The sequence below is a fragment of the Molossus molossus genome, unplaced genomic scaffold, assembly GCF_014108415.1.
Source record: "Molossus molossus isolate mMolMol1 unplaced genomic scaffold, mMolMol1.p scaffold_m16_p_8, whole genome shotgun sequence".
Taxonomy (NCBI): domain Eukaryota; kingdom Metazoa; phylum Chordata; class Mammalia; order Chiroptera; family Molossidae; genus Molossus; species Molossus molossus.
Genome location: NW_023425402.1, coordinates 48,581,413 through 48,602,240, shown reverse-complemented (window position 1 = coordinate 48,602,240; position 20,828 = coordinate 48,581,413). Strand labels below are relative to the sequence as shown.

Below are 20,828 nucleotides of genomic sequence, written 5' to 3'. Positions count from 1 at the left end.
GCCTGCGGTCCGGAGAGACCCGGGTTCGGTTCCCGCTAAGGGCACGTACTTCGGTTGCAGTTTGTCCCCGGCCCTGGTTGGTCGTGCGGGTGGCAGCCACTCGATGTGTCCCTTCACGTCGATGTTTCTCTCTCTCTCTCCCTTCCTCTCTCTCCCTCCCACTCTATCTGTACAAAAAATGGAAAAATGTCCTCAGGTGAGGATAAAAAAAAAAAAAAATCTGACAAATTAGTTAGTTTACCTGTTTTTACTTATGTAGACATGTTTGTATAATTAAAATTAAGTATGTATGAAAAGTTTAATTTCACAGAAAAGTTTTCTATATGTATTACTGCAATTTTAAATTTATATCAAATAGGTCTAGTAAATGGATGCATTCACCAGGCACCGTGAGTGAACAAATGCACACGGCTGGGACGTGGCTTAGCGCATGTGGGAACATCAACTGGCATGAGTTCAAACTGCTGCAGAAAGTCACACCACACAACAGAACCAATTACTGAGCGACATGCAGTGTGATCACGTGCTAATTATTCACCATTTATGAGTGGTGACTCTTGGATTTAAATATGTAGACTATAATTGCAGATATGTAATATTTACTTATGTTGGCGAAATTACTACAGTGTTTTTTCCAACATATGGCCTGTTTGTTAAAATCCGTTAAATCAAGGTCTGCAAAATCAAGGGTTTACTGTATGTTTTTAATGACCTTCCTTCCTTCCTTCCTTCCTTCCTTCCTTCCTTCCTTCCTTCCTTCCTTCCTTCCTTCCTTCCTTCCTTCCTTCCTTCCTCCCTCCCTCCCTCCCTCCCTCCCTTCCTTCCTTCCTTCCTTTCTGTCCTCGCCCGAGAACATTTTTCCATTTTTTTGTTCAGGTAGAGTGGGAGGGGAGAGAGGAACAGAGAGAGAGAGAGAGAAACATCGATGTGAAAGGGACACATCGAGTGGCTGCCACCCGCACAACCGACCAGGGCCGGGGACAAACTGCACCCAAGGTACGTGCCCTTAGCGGGAACCGAACCCGGGTCTCTCAAGGCCACAGGCCGATGCTCTAACCGCTGAGCCAAACCGGCCAGGGCTCGCTCTTTCTTTTTTTAGAGAGCGGAAGGAAGAGGGAAGAGAGAAACATTGATGTGAGAGAGAAATATCGATTGGCTGCCTCCTGCATGCCCCCACTGGGGATTGAGCCTGCAACCCGGGCGTGTGCCCTGAACAGCAATGGAACCAGTGACTTAAAAAAAAAAATTTTTTTTTTATCCTCACCCGAGGACATTTTTCCATTTTTTTGTTCAGATAAAGTAGAAGGGAGAGAGAGGAAGAGAGAGAGAGAGAAACATGGACATGAAAGGGACACATCAAGTGGCTGCCACCCACACAGCCCAACCAGGGTCGGGGACAAACTGCAACTGAGGTACGCACTGGGAAGCGAACCTGGGTCTCTCTGGACCGCAGGTCGATGCTCTAACCACTGAGATAAACTGGCCAGAGCAGAACCAGCTGCTTTTTGTTTCATAGACCGACACTCAACCAACTGAGCCATACTGGCCAGGGCTCTCTCAAACATTTTAGTTGAAAGAGTATAATAAACATCCATTTGCCCTCCACCTAGATTTACCAACTGCTAATATTTTGCCATATTTGCTTTCTCTCTAGATGACCATTTGTTGAGTAGATGAGAGTAATTTGTAGACATCATGATGCCTCATCCCTTCAAAGAACAAAATGGTGTTCTACATAACCCAAACCCATAATCACATCCAACAAGTGTAACATTTACTATAATATTTAAGATAAAATCCATACTCAAATTTTCCAAGTCAACCAACAGTGTCCTTCAGAGCTGTTTTTATCACAATCCAAGATCAAATTAAAAATCATACATTTCTAAGGGATGTCATTCATGGCTTTTCATCTCTTCTAATGTGCATATTTTTGACATACCTTTTTTTTATTCAAATACCATTCTGACCACTCAGGTCCAAGAACTTTCAAATAATAAACCAAAAAGAAACAGATGTTAAAGATTGGTTTTCAAACATTATACCCAATGAGGCCATGCTTTCCTATGATCTGGCTGACAGAAAATCACACCCACACCTCAGTGGCCTCCAAACCATTCAGCAGAGCTTCCTTAACTGTGAGTTCTTAGAAGTTACCAGTTTGAGCATTACTATTTTTTTTCAAGCTCTGAAACACTGTAGAGATCTTGGCAGAGGCTGGAAAAAGCAGTTCAACCTTGGCATAGTGCCAAAATGTGGCCAAGTGAGGCATTTACCAGCATGGGGTTCTTCTTGGTGAGGTTATGGACAAATTGGACCATGATTCTAGGATGAAAATTCTGTAGCCTTGAATGGCTGGTGCATATCCAATATTGGCATTTTCTTTCTTTCTCTTTTTTTTAAATCTTTATTGTTGAATGTATTACAGATGTTCCTCATTTTTCCCCCATTGACCCCCTCCTCCCCACTCCTGCCCCCCTCCCACCTTTTCCCACACTATTGTCTGTGTCCATTGGTTATGCATATAACCAAGCTCTTTGGTTTATTTCTTCCTACCCCCGAACCCCTTTCCCTTTGAGGTTTGTCAGTCTAGCTATGAATTTGTACTTCTTAATCCCTTCACCTTTTTTCACCAATTCCCCCAACCCCCCTCCTAAATGGCAACCAACAAAATGTTCTCTGTATCCGTGAGAATGTTTCTGTTCTGCCTGTTCATTTTGTTTGTAGATTCCATTGTCGACAGATATGTATTCATTGCCATTTTGTTTGTTCATATATTTTATCTTTTTCTTCAAAAAGACCCTTCATCATTTCATATAATAACAGTTTGGTGGTGATGAACTCCTTTAACTTTTTCTTGTCTGGGAAAGTCTTTATATGGCCATCGATTCTAAATGACAGCTTTGCAGGATAGAGTAATCTTGGTTGTAGGTTCTTACTTTTCATCACTCTGAATATTTCTTGCCACTCCCTTCTGGCCTGCAAAGTTTCTTTTGAGAAATCACCTGACAGTCTTATAGGAACTCCCTTGTAGGTAACTAGCTGCCTTTCTCTTGTTGCTTTTAAGATTCTCTCTGTCTTGAAGGTTTTGCATTTTGATGATGATGTGTCTTGGTGTGGGCCTCTTGGGGTTCATCTTGTTTGGGACTCTCTGTGCTTCCTGGACTTGTATGTCTGTTTCCTTCACCAAGTTAGGAAAGTTTTCTGCCATTATTGTTTCAAACAGGTTTTCAATTTCTTGTTCTCTCTCTTCTCCTTCTGGCACCCCCAAGATGCGAATGTTGGCACATTTGAAGTTGTCCCACAGGCTCCTTACACTATCCTCATTTTTTTGGATTCTTTTTTCTTTTTGCTGTTCTGATTGGACGTTTTTTGCTTCCTTAGATTCCAAATTGATGGTTTGCTTCTTGGCTTTACGTACTCTACTATTGAATCTGTGTAATTATTCTTTATTTCAGTTAATGCCTCCTTCATTTATGATTGTGCATCCATCACAATCTTGACTGGTCTTTTTTTATGCTCTTGAGGCCCTCCCTAAGTTCACTGAGGTTCTCACTAAGTTCGTTGAGCATCCTTATAAGCAGTATTTTGAACTCAGCATCTGTTAGGTTGCTTATCTCCATTTCGCTTAGTTCTTTTCTTGAGGTTTTGTTCTGTTCTTTCATTTGGGACCTGTTTCTTTGTCTCCTCATTTTGGCTGCCTCCCTGTGTTTGTTTCTGTGTATTACTTAACGAGAGGTATGGGGCTATGTGAGACCAGATGCTGCTTGTTTGAAAGAATATAGGAAAACCTGAAGCAGGATCCAAGACAGGCCAATCCTATGGTTAAGCAAGTGGCAGCAGCTTGGGTGGGCCTGAAAGTTGGGTGGGCGGGGTCTCAGGGAGTCACCAGGGCGGAGCTACCAGTGTGAGCCAGGTTGCTGGAGTCCCAGGTATGGCGGCTATCTGCCGCCCCAGGGAAGGGCTCACCAAAGGAACAAAGGCCTCTTACAGCACGTTTGTCCCCGAGAAAGCCCCCTCTCCAGCCCTCGCTCCAGTGCCAAGCAGCTCAGTTCTTCCCTGTATGTCTCTGGCGCCCCTCGAGCTGCCTCCCCTCCAAGCTTAGAGGGAGAGAGTCCGATAAGTCCGTGCGCAGGCCCTTTAGGGAGCTGCCTGGGGCTCCAGCTGCGTCAGCTTCCTTGAGCCTCAGTTCCCGCTGGTTTTACAGCCAGAAGTTATGGGGACTTCTCTTCCTGGCACTGGAATCCTGAGTGGGGCGTCTGGTGTGGGACGGGGACCCCTCAGTCCTCAGGGAGAACCTTCCCAGCCGAGGTGTCCTCCTGATTTTTATCCGCCACACGTGGGTGTGGGACCAGCTGGTCCGCCTCCGCCCCTCCTACCAGTCTCGATGTGGCTGCTGCTTTAATTCCGTAGTTGTAGGACTTCCATTCAGCTTGATTTCAGGTGGTTTTGAATGATGGTTGTTCTGTAGTTTAGTTGTAACTTTGATGTGGTCGTGGGAGGACGCGATACTGCGTTTACCTACGCCGCCATCTTGACCGGAAGTCCAATATTGGCATTTTCTAAGAGTCCAGGTTAGTTGCTCTACAGAATGTCCTTTATCCTGGATTAATGTGATTGTTTTCTCATGATTAGATTAAATTTAAAACATTTTGGCTAAATCATTATCTAGATGATGCTGTTACAATAGGAATCATACGATACCTGTTTGTCTCACTGGAGAAACTAAGTTTTTTCAATGTATTTAGTGTGTTATCTACAGGGTGCTTTGAGTCCAAGTGAATATTTTTTTCCCTATTAACCATTCATCCAATTGTCTCAACCAATTACCTATCAATATCCTTGTTTGATTAAAAGGTTACATTGATGGCTACAAAAATAAAGACATTTTAAAGGTATTTTCCCTTGGCAAGGGCAGAAATATCATTGGTTCTTTTAGAGAAAACAGGCGTTACCGAAAATAAACTCTCTGTACATTTGCACTGGTATTAAGAGGTAGAATTTATACATAAAAAGGAGGTTTGTTGGGGGACAGAAGAAGGAAGTATACCTTCATCCTCATCCTAGAATGATTTGGGTATAGTGTATGAGGATTTAAAAAGGTCACAAATCAGAAATCTACGACGTTTGCAGGTCTTGCAGTTGAAACAGCCAGTTGAGTTTTGGTTTGGTAGAAGAATCAGGCCTTCTACTGTCAGGCTTTCCAGTGACAGAGCTGGAAAGATATTAGAATATAAAGAAACAGGGCAGGACTCTTTGCTATCTTGACCATCCTTGACTGCCAATAAGAAAGCACAGAGGCATCTGCAAGGGAGTCTACACCATTTGGAAGTGGACTGCTCAGGCACCTCATTTTATCATCTCTTTCGCCTGGGAAAGCTAATCTTTGGAGGCAAATGTGAATGTCCATGGATTAACTCTCTCATATTCTTTTCCTTTGTTTCATTGAGAAAAGAGGAAGCAACAGACAGGTGCAGAAGGCTGTGGTGCCCAATGGAAAAAGAAAGAGGAGGAGCTTGTATTATCTACATAGTAAATCTCTCTGTTCAAAAGTCTTGTTATTCCTTTGCAAACCATTTTTCTTGCTCTCTTAGAATCTGGAAGAGACATGAAATTTAAAATTGCACAATTTGCCCTCGCCAGTTTGGCTCAGTGGTTAGAGTGTTGGCCCATGGACCAGAGAATCCCGGGTTCAGTTCCTGCTGAGGGCATATACCTCGGTTGCAGTTTGTCCCTGGCCCCGGTTGGGGTCATGTGGGTGGCAACCACTCAATGTGTCATTCTCACATTGATGTTTCTCTCCCCCTGCCCACTCTATCTGAAGATAGATGCAAAAATGTCCTCAGGTGAGGATAAAAAACAAAAATAAAAAACAAACAAACAAATAAAAATAAAATTGCACAATTAGACCAAGGAAAAAAACCTACCCAAATTGCAGAAAAGCCATGAGGAAGGAAATTAGGTTGACAGTGGAACTGGGTTGTTTCCTCCAGTGGCCAAGTCCCAAGGTGATGGCCACCAACCCTGATGGTACACCTCAAGCTCACCAAACTGAAACCAGTTTTTCCATTTCACTTTTTTATTTCTCTTCATGATAAAATTCTTCCTGATATCCAAGTTCAAAATCTTGGTTTTGGCCTCTCCCCAGTATACAACTCCCAGCTTTTCCCTATCATATCACTTTTCAGGTTCCATACATTTTTCCCTCTGAAAAATTCTTAATCTCCTTACCTTCCCATTCTTGTTGCTAACACTGTGACTGGGACTTTTCTCCTGTACTTACCCACAGGTTCCCCCAAACCTCCTAACTGATCTCCTTCTCTATAGTATCCCCTTGTTCCTTTCATCTTATATAGAAGGTACCAGATACACCTCCCTAAAACACATTTCAGACTTTGACACTACCTGGCTCAAAAACTTTCAATGTCTGTTCCATGACTTTTCAATCAAGTTCATTTCCCACAGGCAAACATCCTAAAGTGTTTTGTGTTTTTTATTTTTAAAGTTGAGGTAAAATTCACAGAACATAAAATTCACAATTTTAACCATTTTCAAGGATACAATTCAGTGGCATTTAGAACATTCACAATGTTGTACAACCATTACCACCATGTAGTTCCAGAACCTTTTTGTCATGTTGTATTTGTATCAGTACTTCATTCCTTTATGTGGCAGAGTAATATTCACTCGTATGGATATACCACCTTTTGTTTATCCACTCATTATTTGATGAACATTGGGTTGTTTCCCTTTTTGGCTACTGCTGATCTGTACATTCATGTACATGTTTTTGTCTGGACTGAATTCTTTACATATAGTCATTATGTACTATTTTAGATCAATTCTATATCTCCCCTATACTGTCCCATGTTTTCCACATTCCATCCAAATGATAACACTTGTTTTTCTTTGAATACACTGCACACTTGCCCATCTGCATCCCTTTTTTGTGGCCCCCATTGCTCGGAAGCCAGCCCTTCACTTCCATCTTTGTTGTCAAGGTCATCAAGGACCACCTCAGACAGCACCTACTGCACAAACCCTTTCTTGACTTTCCCAACTCAATATGAACTCTCCTTCCTCTGAGCTCCTTATATGTGTGCTTTTCTCATCCCCTCTTTACCGGGCCAGTGACAAGCTTTAGGCAATTTACTGCTAGACCTCCTGTGATGAAGCTCCCTGTCCTTAAGGGCAACAGAAAACCTTAAGAAAAAATTTTATTTAGGTGATATCTAGAACCATTTCATAGGCTTTGTGGTTTCATATACAGCCCTTTCAGATGCCCTCTATGGTAGAGGATATTGTCAATTTTACTCCTTCTGAAATAACTCAAAATAACTTAAATAATTAGAAGAATATCACATGACATTTATGAGGACTCTATGAATGTGCATTTTCTCTTTTGTTTATAAATATGCATGTTATGTTCATGCACACCAGCCTTGCCTAACGATCTGTTTGCCTTTTTGAACAATAGTAGATATCTAGAGACAAGTGAGTTACAGCTTAGCAATGGTAATGTGTAGTTCACTTAAGGTATTTTATGGCTGGTTATGACAGTGTCAGAATGTCACAAGCCTAAGTGACATTTCAGTACTTTCAGAAATAACCAAGAAAATATAATCATAATTCTTATTTTTTCAGGTGACTTATAATGGCAGCAGAAAACTAGAAGAATCATTAAAAATAAAGCTGCTGACCTGCAATAGCCTCTGGACTCCCTGAGAGACTCAGAGCTCTGTGATTCCCTGAAAGATGCTACTTTTTTTTATTAGGAATCAAAATGATAACTGAGTAATGACTTCACCTCCCTAGGGTGAGTCACCCATTCACTACCAGTATTTTTACCTGATCATTATTTTTCAGCAGCTACAAATTTAAATTTAAAATTAAGGAAAGAAGAAATCTGTAAAACTTAGTGTGGAGACATTACCCAACAAGTATTTTTCAGCTGTTTCAGGTCTGGCCTGGTGCCCTAAATTGCCTTTTATGAAAGAGTATTGTGTGTGGGTGTGTGCGTGTGCGTGTGATTGCACATGCCTATCGATGTGATGGAAGAGGGCTATCTAATCTTAAGATTTTTTTTGCGGGGGGGAGAGGGGGGATGGGGTTGGAGAGGAGGAAGCAGGTCTGATAAAAAAAAATTCCAGAGGTGCTCTTCTTCCTGGCTTCACAATGATACTGAATGGGCACTAAAGGTAAGTCATCTTCTCCCTTCCTTGTCGAGTCATTAATGCTCACTTTCCCCAAGCAGGAAATCAAAAGAGTGGATGAGACACAAACCCATCTGAGCAGAGTGGGCATGTAATTTCATATGTGATAATAAGAAATCATAGGTGACTTCTATCATCGGGAGCAAGACTTTTCTATTTCTCAGTGTCAAAACTAGTATTAAGCTTCTAATAGAGATAAATATTTTTCTTATGATGCATCTCTTGCCTAAGAGACCTACTTTTTAGAGTTATTTAGGAGCTACAAGGGACCTTAGAAATGATCCAGTTCAAATGCCATCATTTTACAGAAAATAAAAAACATGAAAGGGTGTGATTAAGGTTATACAGATGCTAACAGAGCCCATCTAGGTCTTCTGAATCCTGATCCTCTATGGGCCATTTCTACTACACCAGCTCGATGTTTCCTATTTAACAAAACAGGGCTGCCATCCAATATAGCTTACCCTGCAAAGACCACACCGCAAATACTTTTTTGACAAGTATTAACTGAATGACTACTCCAAGCAAGTCACTACGCCAGGTACTATGTATGAATAATGCAAAGGTGAATTCCCTATTATCCTTAAGGATCTTGCAATAAAATTCAAAACCTGGGAGAGGGAGTGGAGGAGAAGGATTGCAGAAGAGGTAAATTTCACAAAAATATTGGGAAAAGAGTACTAGAAAGAGCCAATTTCAGGATTAATAAGAAACCTTGAGATTTAGGACAGAATGCCTCTCTCAAGTGTTATGTAAATTGTGTCCCTAACTCATTCACAGAGCAAGATCATTACCTTATAGAGCTTTATATAAACATGAATATTATAATTTAGAAGATTAAAATAAACTTGTTGGATGTCTTTAATCGGAAGAATGTTGCCACCTGCATGACAGAAACTAACATTTACTTGTTTCAGATGAATTCATCTTCTCTCATTAGTGACCCTGTTCATGACTCAGACACGTAGATGCAGATATAAAGAGAAGGATGCATAGATCATATGGAAAAGATATCCCTTTGAATTTAAATCAAGTTGGGGATAATGATTTGGGAATAGTTCACCAGCTGTTTAGGAAATCCTGGACTCTCATGTTGTCTACATTTACAACTTGCAAAGAAACTAAGAGGTAAATATGTTCCTTTTCTGTGAAGCTTCTTTAAAATGTATATCTATGTTACTCTTACATGTATATGTATATATGTAAATAGTTGGTAGGGAGAGTTGGTAGCTTTCATTGAATATATTTAGCTGTATCTTTTCAACCAAAATGTAAATCCGTAATGTATTCTAATGTAACTCAATTAGAGCTACTAACACCATCTGTATATATATTTTCAGTTCAGCTGTCAAAAAACACACAAATATACCCTAGTAATACAATATTCAATAGTTGTATAATATTTCAATGTAGGATACTTGATTTAACCTTTTTCTATACTGAAATGCATCAATTTTCGTTTTCTTCCTTTTATTACTTTAAATAATTTTTTTCTTTATTGATTTTAGAGAGAGAGGAAGGGAGAGGGAGAGAAAGATAGAAACATCAATGAGCCCAGCCGGTATGGCTCAGTGGTTGAGCATTGACCCATGCACCAAGAGGTCGCCGGTTCGGTTCCCAGTCAGGGCACATGCCCAGGCTGTGGGCCAGGTCCTCAGGGGAGGGCATGCAAGAGGCGGCCAATGGATGTGCTCTCTCATTGATGTTTCTATCTCTCTCTCCCTCTCCCTTCCTCTCTCTCTAAAATCAATAAAGAAAAAAATTTTTTTAAAAAAGAAACATCAATGAGAGAAAACATCCATCGGCTGCCTCCTGCATGCTTCCCCTTTAGGGATTTGGCCCACAACCTGGGCATGTGCCCTGACTAGGAATTGAATTGGCAACCTCTTGGTGCATGGGCCGATGCTCAACCACTGAGCAAGTGTGGCTCTTTTAAAACGTGGGCCCAAATTCTTAGAAACTCTTCCCATTGATAGGTGAGGACTACAGCCCCTCCCCTTGACTTGATAGGAGACCACGGAAAGGACTGCAACCTGGGAGGCTGGTCATAAGAAAGGGTGCAGTCTCTGTTTTGTTTTCTGGAACACCTGTGTTTGGAGTTCTGCTCTGGCAAATAAGAAATCTGACCACTCTGCCACTGCTGTGCCATGAGAAAGCCAAACTAAACGAGGGGCCACGTGTGAGCACTCTGGTTGGTCAGCAGCCTGGTTTTCTTGACATCCCAGTCCAGGGGCCATGTGAGAGTGGAGCCTCCAAATGATTCCAGGCCCCAGGATTATTGAGTCACTTCCAGCCACTGGGTCTTTCCAGCTAAGGCCCCAGAAATCATGGACCAGTCATCTCCTCCATGCACTGTCCAAGTTTCTGACCCACAGAATCCATGAATATAACAAAATGATTATCTGAAGCAGCTAAGCTTTGGGGCAATTTATTCCGCAGTAACAGTAACGGGAGCCCTTACTTTTCTATGTGCCTATCATTAATTTGTCCCTAAATTCTCCAAATTCTCCATATGATCACATTAGATCATATGATCAGTACCATATTTTTCCTTGGAGACAGATCTCCTGGAGATCTCTGTCCTCTTGTCCCAATCTAGACTGGATGCATAGCCATCACCTAGAACTTGCTTGGAATAGAAACAGTATAGCATGTGACTTTAAGGATGTGGGCCCTGGAGCTAGGCTACCTGGGTTTGCATCCTGGCTCCACCACACGCTATCTGTGTGACTGCACACAAGTCAGTTAAATCCTCTGTGCCTCAGGTTTCTCAGAACAGTTCTTGGCACATGGTAAGTGCTTGTACTGTTTGCAATACTGTTGCAGTTTAATATTCTTCCCTTCATATCGTCCTAGGATTTCTCACTGCCTCACACCTATGTCTCACCCCATTTCCTAAATTCCATGTTTTCTTTTTCTTAGTTACTCTCATGCCTTGATGGAATATCTCACCTGCTCCCTGAAAACAGATGCTTGGAAGGTAAGTTTTTTGAGACTTTGTTTATCTGTTTTAAATTGTCTTTATTTGCCCTGGCCAGTTTGGCTCAGCGGTTAGAGTGTTGGCCTGCGGTCCAGAGAGACCCAGGTTCGGTTCCCGCTAAGGGCATGTACCTCGGTTGCAGTTTGTTCCCGGCCCTGGTTGGGTCGTGCAGGTGGCAGCCACTCGATATGTCCCTTTCACATCGATGTTTCTCTCTCTCTCTCTTTCTCTTCCTCTCTCTCCCTCCCGCTCTATCTGAACAAAAAATGAAAAAATGTCCTCGGGTGAGGATAAAAATAAATAAATAAATAAATAGTCTTTATTTAACGTCACACTATAACATGGTTGGCATAAAATTCTAATTCGGCAAGAAGTGTCTCTTTGAATGCTGACGTAAACTCCATCGTCTGGAAGCTTTCAGTGTCACTACTATGGCCATTCTGATGCTTTTTTTTTAAGTCCCTGACCGGAAGTGAACCCACAACCGTAGTGTGTTGGGACGGTGCTCTAACCAACTGAACCACAGGGCCAGGGCCCCATTCTGAGTCTTGATCCTTTGCAAGTAGGGTTTTCTTTTTCTTTCTGTAAGTATTAGGCTATCTTCTTTATCCCCACTGTGTGATGTGGGTCTTTTAAAATTCATTATTTAGGGCACCAGTTCAATTTGGAGGCTCAGGTCCTTTAATTATTAGAATATTCCTTTTCTTTTAATTCTGATTTCTAAGTCTTGAGTTGTCCTTTTTTAAAGATAGCACCTGCTCTTATTTCACGGATTTAATATCTTATCTCCTCAGTATATTGATTATAGTGCTTCCTTTTTTGCACTATCTTTGTTTCTTTTAAGTTCCCTCTTTTTATCAGTCTGCATTCGACTCGTTCTTTTTGTTTTTTTAAATGTTAGTTTCTGTCTTTTATTAACCCATATACAATTACTTGTCTTGAGGTTTGTTGAAGCAATAGGTCAGACATTTGCCACAACAGTGTCTGTCAAAGCGGCTGCCAGAGAAACTCCAGCACCACATTCACCTGAAGGGCACTCCCGACCAGGGCGACTGGTTTTGCCATTCTCATCCCATCCACCTTTTGTAGGACTTCAGGACAGCCAGCTTAACCTTCTTTCACTTATGCTTCTTCTTCTTGGAAGTGGTGTAAGACTTCTTCCTTTTCTTAGCACCGCCACAAAGTCTCAACACAAGGCGAAGAGTGGACTCCTTGGATGTTGTAGTCGGATAAAGTCCGTCCATCTTCCGCTTGCTCGCCAGCACAGGCCAGTCTTTGCTGGTCAGGAGGAAGTCCTTCCTTATCCTGGATCCTGGCCTCTACATTTTGTGTTGTATCCGAGGGTTCAACCTGGAGAGTGACGGTCTTCCCCATAGGGTGTTCAGGAAAACCTGCGTCTTGGCGGCGATTCCACCACAGATGACGGATCGGAAAGGGAAGAGCCTTGACTCTTTTTTTTTATAGCAGAGGCTTTACTCAAATGCCCAGGGTCCTCTCGTACCTATTGTACTGCATTTGGATTCTTTGAGGCTTATCCACTAGTGTCAGGAACATGGCACGTTTACTGGGGGAGCCTCAATCATTCACATCTGTAGGTCTTTTGGCCTGGGTTTGACAGTTTGCCCAGAAAGGAATCCTGTTGTTTTCTACCTGGTGAATATGAGAGATTTTAAGATGGCTAATAGCATTTTGAGAGCCAGTAAGAGAAGAGGGGTAGGTGAGCAAAAATCGTATCTTTCTGATGCAGATATCACTTAGGACCTCTCTGCTTTAAGTATGGTGGCCAGCCTCACCTGTGCCTGGCTCCTTCCCCATGTCAGTCTCAGATTAACCCGGTCAATCAGATCCACGAAGCTAAATAAATTACATGAAGCTTTGGGTAAAAGGGCAAGAGCTTTTGTACTAGAGTTTCTGGATTAAACAAAAACCAAAAAAAGTTTATTTTCATCACCACAACTTCCCCAAACCCAAAAGAGGGAAATTTAGACGCTTTAAGCCCCTTGTACCCCTCCCACTTAACCATGATTCCCCCCTATGAAAATGCCTCAGAACTCGAATATTCTCCACGATTGTTTTAAAATAACCCAATGAGCTGACAGACGGACCTCCTGGAATTCTGCAGCTTGTGCTAGAGTCTACAGATGGAAAATTGCCGTCAGTTAAAGGGTGGTGCTATTACCACAGCCCAATTTTCGAAAGCCTTTAGAAAATAAAAAAATCATCTGAGTTCATTAGTATTCACCACAGGCACTAGTTTTGTGTTGCAGTATTCTAAGAACTCAGATAATAACAAACACAGCATCGCAATTTCTAACTTGTAACTAACAGTTTACCTCATAATGTAGGTTATAAAGCAAAACTTTTACCTGTTACATGATTAAGCCCTTATATGGCTGATCTATATGGCTGATGTCTTAGATCAGCATAAAATAAAGTTATGTTGTAAAATCAGCTAATACTACTGGCATCTAAAATAGGAGTGATTTCATTTACCTCGCCAATCTGTCTAATCCACAAATCTCTTCCAAGAATCTCCTGATGTAAGACGACAGGGGCTGAGTTCAGATTAAAAGTCATGGAGTCACTGGTTTTTTCTTTAATAAAAGGCTGGAGATCAGAATTTATCTAGAAGAAGCAGTCAAGAGTTAAATCAGTGAAACACAGGCACTAGTATGCTTTGGTCATATACAAAAAGCACTATGCAATAAAATGAAAAGTCAAACTTAATGAATGCAGGTTTTAGATGTCCTATAATAAGCCAAAGAACACTATATGATTAACAATAATCTTTAAAATATTTAAAAATAGTTTTTCTCTAACGCATTCCTTTTTTATTTGGCAGAAACCTTTATTATATTCTAAGTTCAAGGTAAGAGTTTACAAAAATATTTAATAAATACAATTGCTTAACAAACTAACCTAAGATTTAATTAAATATATTTTAAAATCTGTATATATTCCATTTATATTAATATATTTCCCCCTCCTATGAGCTATTTAAGTAACACCTAAGGTATATCTATATTAAATGAAAACTTACAGTTCCATATACACATAGAAAACAATATAACAACTAATCTTAGGGCATTTTATATTTCAATATGCCCATTCAAAAGGATCATCTATTAGAATTAAAGCTTTCAATTTTATTCAATGTATTTCCAAATTTCATTAACTTTTCACAATCTGTTTTACATGAGGAACTATAATGGAACTGTAATAAAAGTGAAGATATTTTTCTATTCTATAAATGGTAACATTACATGTTATTTAATAATTGCAAGAGTTCTTTTAAGAACCCTTTTAGCTGGTAAGACAAACATCACAAATATGGTTAAAGTAAGCTGTAGCTTTCTGTCAAAATTATACACTATCCACCAATCACACTGTTTATATACCAATCACTGCCTAAGACTGATAAGTTTCAAACACACATTAAACATTTTTTTGAGATCTAAATGCTTATTAAGTGGCCAAAGGTTTCTTGTGTATCACTTTAGTTCTTTAAGTACTGAAAAGGAGAAAGGGTGTGCAAATACCTTGTGACTCATGGCCATGTGCTTCCCATACTGGAACGCCATATCCTGAACCTCAGCATCGTGCTTTGCTAATTCCATTGCAGCTTGGCAGCTCTTTGCTAATAAGGCACCATGGGAGAGAAAAGTCTGCTCCTTCCAAGTTGATATTCCAATGTCATTTGTGATATAATTTTCCTAAAAAATGCAACAAAAGCCATAACAAAAAAGGTGTGGGGAGTAATTTAATTGTTTTGGTTTTAGAAGAATAAGAGTTAAGATATAAACTATCCAAAACATTCATGCTATTGCAACAAGACAGAACTAAGAGATGCTGAACTACCTAAAGAAAACTAAGGAGGCGAGAACTGCCTTTTTTAGGGTGGCAGGGTAGGGAATGAAAAAAAAAAAGCTGAAGCAACTTTTATCTTCAGCTGGCGACTTCTATGAAAATATATTTATAAAATAAAGCAAAATTAGAAATTAGGACCTCTAACTCCCTTCTATATTCATACCAGTTCTTAAGTGCTAGTATTTCAAAATACAAGAATCCTATTGCCTTTAACTTATATGAAAACGTCAGAGACATAATGACAGAACTGTGTTTTTTGTTTGTTTGTTTTGTTAATCCTCCCCTGAGGACATTTTTCCATTGATTTTTAGAGAGAGTGGAAGGGAGGGAGACAGGGAGACGGGGAGAGAAAGAGAGATATCGATTGGTTGCCTCACACATGAACCTGACAGGGGCCGAGAATTGAACCTGCAACCCAGGTACATGCCCTTGACTAGAATCGAACCTGAGACCCTTCGGTCTGCAGGCAGACACTTAAACCACTGAGCCAAACCAGTCAGGACAAACTGCATTCTTTTGTAAACAGTTATATAAAAAAAAATCAGAGAGGCAGCAACCCATCAAAATGGAGTATGGTTAGATTAGATTATTCATCAAACTTTATTCCCATAAGAAGAAACAATGTGATAAGGGAGGATAGAACTCTAGTTTATTTGATTTCATCCTTTTAGATGATGAAAATCATTGTAGTATCTGTATGTATACACACACTTAGTGATGGCCAATAAATGTATAATGTAAGGCACATCTGCAATTTAAAATTTGCTAGGCAATACATTAAAAAAGTGGAAAAAAGGTGAAATAAATCTTAATGCTATATTTTATCTATCCCAATATACCCCAAATATTACTTCTATATATAATCAATATAAAATTATGAATGTGATATTTTATTTTTTCATACTAAGTTTTCAAAATCAGTGTGTATTTTACACTTACAGTACATCAATAGCCACATTCCAAGTACTCAACAGGTACAGGAACTAGTGGCTAGCCTATTGGACAGCTCTGCTCTGCGCAGTGAGCTCTCTGAGGACAGAATGATGAAGTAAGTACATAAAACAATGTTTATTTTCTGGTGTTTCTTTGAAACCTTTAACTAGAATCCATCGAGAAGGATTAATTAGCCAAAACACTTTACTTCCTGCTGTTCATACTGTAATCCTTCTTTCACCATTATTTGAGGACGAAATAACAAATAATAAGAAAACTTTAAAAGGAACCATTATTAGGTCAGCTCAGATTTAGCCCCACCTCTTTCACCATGCTGAAGGGAATCTTTAGCCGACTGATCAGATCAAATCTTTGGCTTAGTTTATAAAGCCTTTAAACAAAAACAGAGTTCCACTTATAACAACAGTTGCAAATATGTAACACGGCATTCTCTAATAATCAGAAAAGTTACACAAAGGAGAAACAGTGTATAAAATTAAGATCTGCTTTACAAGCATTAGGCATAAATCCAAACATTTAATATCAGAAATCTGAGAATGTTATTTTAGGATGTGCAAAGTTAATATATTATATTAATAAACCTAAGATTAAAACCATTATCTTTCCATAGATACTAAAGAGGCAGATGACAAAATTCAACACCTATTCTTGATAAGGAATAAAAACACAAATAAAATAGGAACAGATGTGCATTTCTTCAATATGACAGGTATGTGTGTGCATGTATGTGGGTACACATGCCAAAATAATCAGCAACTACTTCAGGGAAATACATGAGCCATTCTTCCTAAAATCAGTAATAAGACAGGGATACCCATACCACCACTGCCTTTCACAATGTAATGGAAGAGGCAGAAAAATGACAGATGTATAAAAATTAGGAGTTTATCATTCTTTGAAGCCAACATACCTGTATATTGGGAAAAAAATAAGAGACAACCAAAAATGATTACAAACAAGAAAATAATTCAGTAAGCAACATATAAAATTAATTTATAATTAATATAATAAATGTATTAACCATAGCTTTCATACACAGAAACTAATCAGAAAGTAGTATAAATAAGGTCTTTTCTTCTATTACAGCTATGAAAAGAAAGATAAAAAAGCTGGGAATAAACTTAGAAATATACAAAATTGCTATGAAGAAAATGTTAAAATACTACTGAAGGAATAAAAGTAACTTGAATGAATATAAAGACATATATGTTTTAAAATAGTAAGATCCAACTTCTTAAAGTTACTTCAATAAAACTAACCCTCTTACCCTACCCCTTGCACCAGGCAAGCTGATTGTCAAATTCATGTGGGAAAAAACCGACAAGACAGAAAAACTGCAGGAAAAAAAAACAAAAACCCACCACTGGGGCAGGGGGTTATGGATGTCTGGCCCTGCCAGATATTATAACATACTATAAAAAGCCTCAGTAATTGAAAAAATAGTGTACTCTTAAAACAGACTAATAATGAAACAAAACAGACAATCCAGAAATCAATCAAATTTATATACAGGAATTTCCCTATATTTTAGAGAAACGCCGGGCTTTTCAGTAAATAGTGCTGGTATAACTGAATAGCTATCTGGAAAAATAGACTGCTCTGCATTTCACATCATTTACCAGGATAAACTCCAAACGGCTAAAACAAATGCAAAAGAACCAACCACAAAACCAAAGACAGTGTTAGTAGACAAAAGACAGAATGGAAAAGTATTTTCATTTCCTATCACAGACAGATGGTGGTCAGTTAATAAGAGGCCCCCCACAAAGATGTCCACATCTTTTTTTTTTTTTTTTAGAGAGAGAGAAGAAGGGAGAGAGAGAGGTAGAAACATCGATGTGAGAGAGAACCATCGTTCCGCCGCCTCCTGCACGCCCCCTGATTGGGAATTAAACCGGAACCTCTCAGTCCATGGGACGACACGCAATCCACTGAGCCACACCAGCTGGGCAGATGTCCACATCTTAACCCCTGGAACCTGTGAATGTTACCTTACATGGCAAAGGGGGCTTTGAAGTTATGATTAAGTTCAGAATTTTGAGCTGGAGGAATTATACCAGATGAACTCAGTGGGTTTACTCTAATCAGAAGGACCCTCATAAGAGGGAGGCAGCAGGGTCTGAGTCAGGAAAGGTGACAACAGAAGGAGAGAGATTGGAAGATGCTATGCGGGTGAACTTGAAGATGAAGGAGAGGGCCAAAGCCATGGGATGAAGGTGGAAAATAGAAAGGGAAGGAAATGTATTCTTCCCTTGAGCCCCAGAAGGATTGCAACTTAATTTGGGGGCTTCTGACCATGGAAAAAACTTTCCACCTTCCCAAAGTTTCACTCTTAGTGTTGGTGAAGCTAAATAGGCCCCTCAAACATGGCTGGTGGCTGTGGAGGCGGGACAGAAGTTTCCCAATAGCTATCATAATTACAAATGTATTTGCCCTGTGACCCAGCAATCCTACTTCCAGAAATGAATTCTACATATAAGCCCATACACACGTGAAATAAAATACATACAAGGTTACAGTCTACTGTTTACTCAGCTGCCAGGGTGATAATTTAAAAACATAAGCCAGGACAACCACCATTATTATTAGCTCATCCGTTAAGACTTGTGAAGTTGCAACTGTCCTAGAAAATTGAGGGCACAAGGTTCGGTATTCAAATCCAGCGGAAAATGAATCAATTACATTTTCTCTTACTGGAGTTGCATTTTTATTGATAGATACTAAAGAATGCTTTATGTCAGCTGAAGAAATATTCCTAGGCAAAACTGAAAAGTTTATTAACATTCACTAAAATAGATTTTTGGTTCTGTCTGCTGCCCTCCATGGGTCCGAGGAATGGAAACTGATGTTCAGGAGTCAGCAGTGACTCCTGGGCAGTAACTTACAGACACTTCCACTACACAACACAGTGAATGCTATTAATCTTCTGTGCAGGATAGCTCAGATCACCTCCAAACTATACATAGACTGCATCTGCTACATACAGGATGATAACAACTAAAACTTACATCATTGAGCAAAGTCCTATTTGGAAAACACTTCAAAAGATAAAACTGAGTGATTTATTTAACCCAATTTAGAGTACCAATTATAAATGTTCTTTTAAAAGAATATGAAAATAATTAGACCAGTTGAATTATAATGTTCAAATATATATTTACTTTAAAGATTTTTAAAATTTAAAAACTAAAAGTGGAAAACAAACAAACCATAAGCCAGACAGAACCACACTGCCTTCGAGCTGTTTCCCAGGCGCCCCAGGCGTGATTCTCCTTGAGGCCTCTGCACTTGCTACTGCTCCATTCCGCCCCACCCCCACCCCCAGGCGTTTGCACGGCTTCAGTTCTCATTGTTTTTTGGTCTGTAATCAAATTTCAATTCCACATCCCTACCCATCACTTGCCCTCTCTTTACCATGCTTTAAACATTGATACTACTGGCCCCCTGACATGGTTATTTGTCTGATGTTTTACTGCTTGCCCCCTGACTAGAATGCCAGCTCCAGGAAAGCAAGGACTTTGTTTTGCCCTCTCTGAGCCATCAGTACCCAACAGAGTGCATTAGGCGTGCAATAAACACTTGCTGAATCTCTATCTTTCTTTTGGTGTCTTTCTCTTTCCCTTCCACCTCCCTCTATCCTTCCTACACTGGATATGATAAAGGACTGAAATAGTGCTCCCTGAACGCTTCCCTACCACCCAGAGAAGCAAGGTGAACTCTACAGTACAGCTTCCAAGGCCCTCCTTTTCGATACCAGGCAATACTTCTGGTTCCATCTCCTGCCCCAAACATCCCCTTTGAGGCCTGAATTTTAGCAACACAGGACAATTTGCTGATTCTTGAAAAACATACGTATTTTCATACTTGTGTGAATTTAAAAATATCATTCCTTTCAAAGGGAGTAGCATCTCCCACTCTCTGCCCACTAAACTGAATGTATCCCATTCAAATATCACTTCTTTGAGGAGCATTCTCAAATACTGCCACAAATATTTTCCTCTTTAGGCTAACATTACCTTATATTTCAACATAGCACTTAATTCTGTCTGAATTGTATGATTTCTTCTTTGTCTGCTTCCTTGAGGGCTGGATATGGATTTTAGTCATTTTTATATTTTTAATTACTTAGGCCATCTTTAATTTTTGTCAAATGTTTGCTAAACGAATAGACTGTATCTGTTGTGTTTATTAAGTAGTTGTGTGTTCATTAAAACATTTTAAAGGTTAATGAGTAGATATATCCATATAATGGAATGCTATTCAGCAATAAAAAGGAAAAAATTGCTGACAAATGCTATGCCATGGATGAACCATAAAAGTATTAACTTGCCCTGGTTCGTTTGGCTCAGCGGTTAGAGCATCGGCCTGCAGACCAATGAGTCACAGGCTCTATTCCGGTCAAGGGCACGTACCTTGGTTGCAGTTTGTCCCAGCCCTGCTCGGGGTCATGCAGGAGGCAACCAGTCGATGTGCCTGTCTCACATCAATGTCTCTCTATGTCTCTCTCTCTCTCTCTTTCTCTCTCTCCCTCCCTCCCACTCTGTCTGAGATAAATGGAAAAATATCCTCAGATGAGGATTAAAAAAAAAAAGTATGAAGCTAAGTGAGCCCTGGCTGGAAGAGTCACAGGTTCAATTCCAATGTACCTGCGCTGTAGGTTTGATTCTTGGCCCTGGTTGGTGTTGAGTAGGAGGTAACCAATCAATGTGCCTTCTCACATCAATGTTTCTCTCTCTCTCCCTCTCTCCCTTCTACTCTATCTAAAAATCAATGGAAAAATATCCTTGGGTGAGGATTAAAAAAAATTTTAAAAA

The 20,828-nt window shown here is 39.9% G+C and overlaps 1 protein-coding gene and 2 pseudogenes across 1 annotated transcript in view; 1 reads left to right on the top strand and 2 right to left on the bottom strand.

Annotated features, from left to right (window-relative positions):
• Window positions 1-20,828, bottom strand: part of PDSS2 (decaprenyl diphosphate synthase subunit 2) — a 261,210-nt gene that overhangs the window by 33,301 nt on the left and 207,081 nt on the right. The window contains exons 5-6 of the mRNA XM_036249222.1: window positions 14,733-14,906; window positions 13,687-13,818 (exon numbers count right to left, since the gene is read on the bottom strand). Coding sequence (XP_036105115.1) covers window positions 13,687-13,818; window positions 14,733-14,906 — 306 coding nt within the window. The remainder of the gene's footprint in view (window positions 1-13,686; window positions 13,819-14,732; window positions 14,907-20,828) is intronic.
• On the bottom strand, window positions 2,033-2,321 carry LOC118621818 (annotated as a pseudogene).
• On the top strand, window positions 16,717-19,094 carry LOC118621252 (annotated as a pseudogene).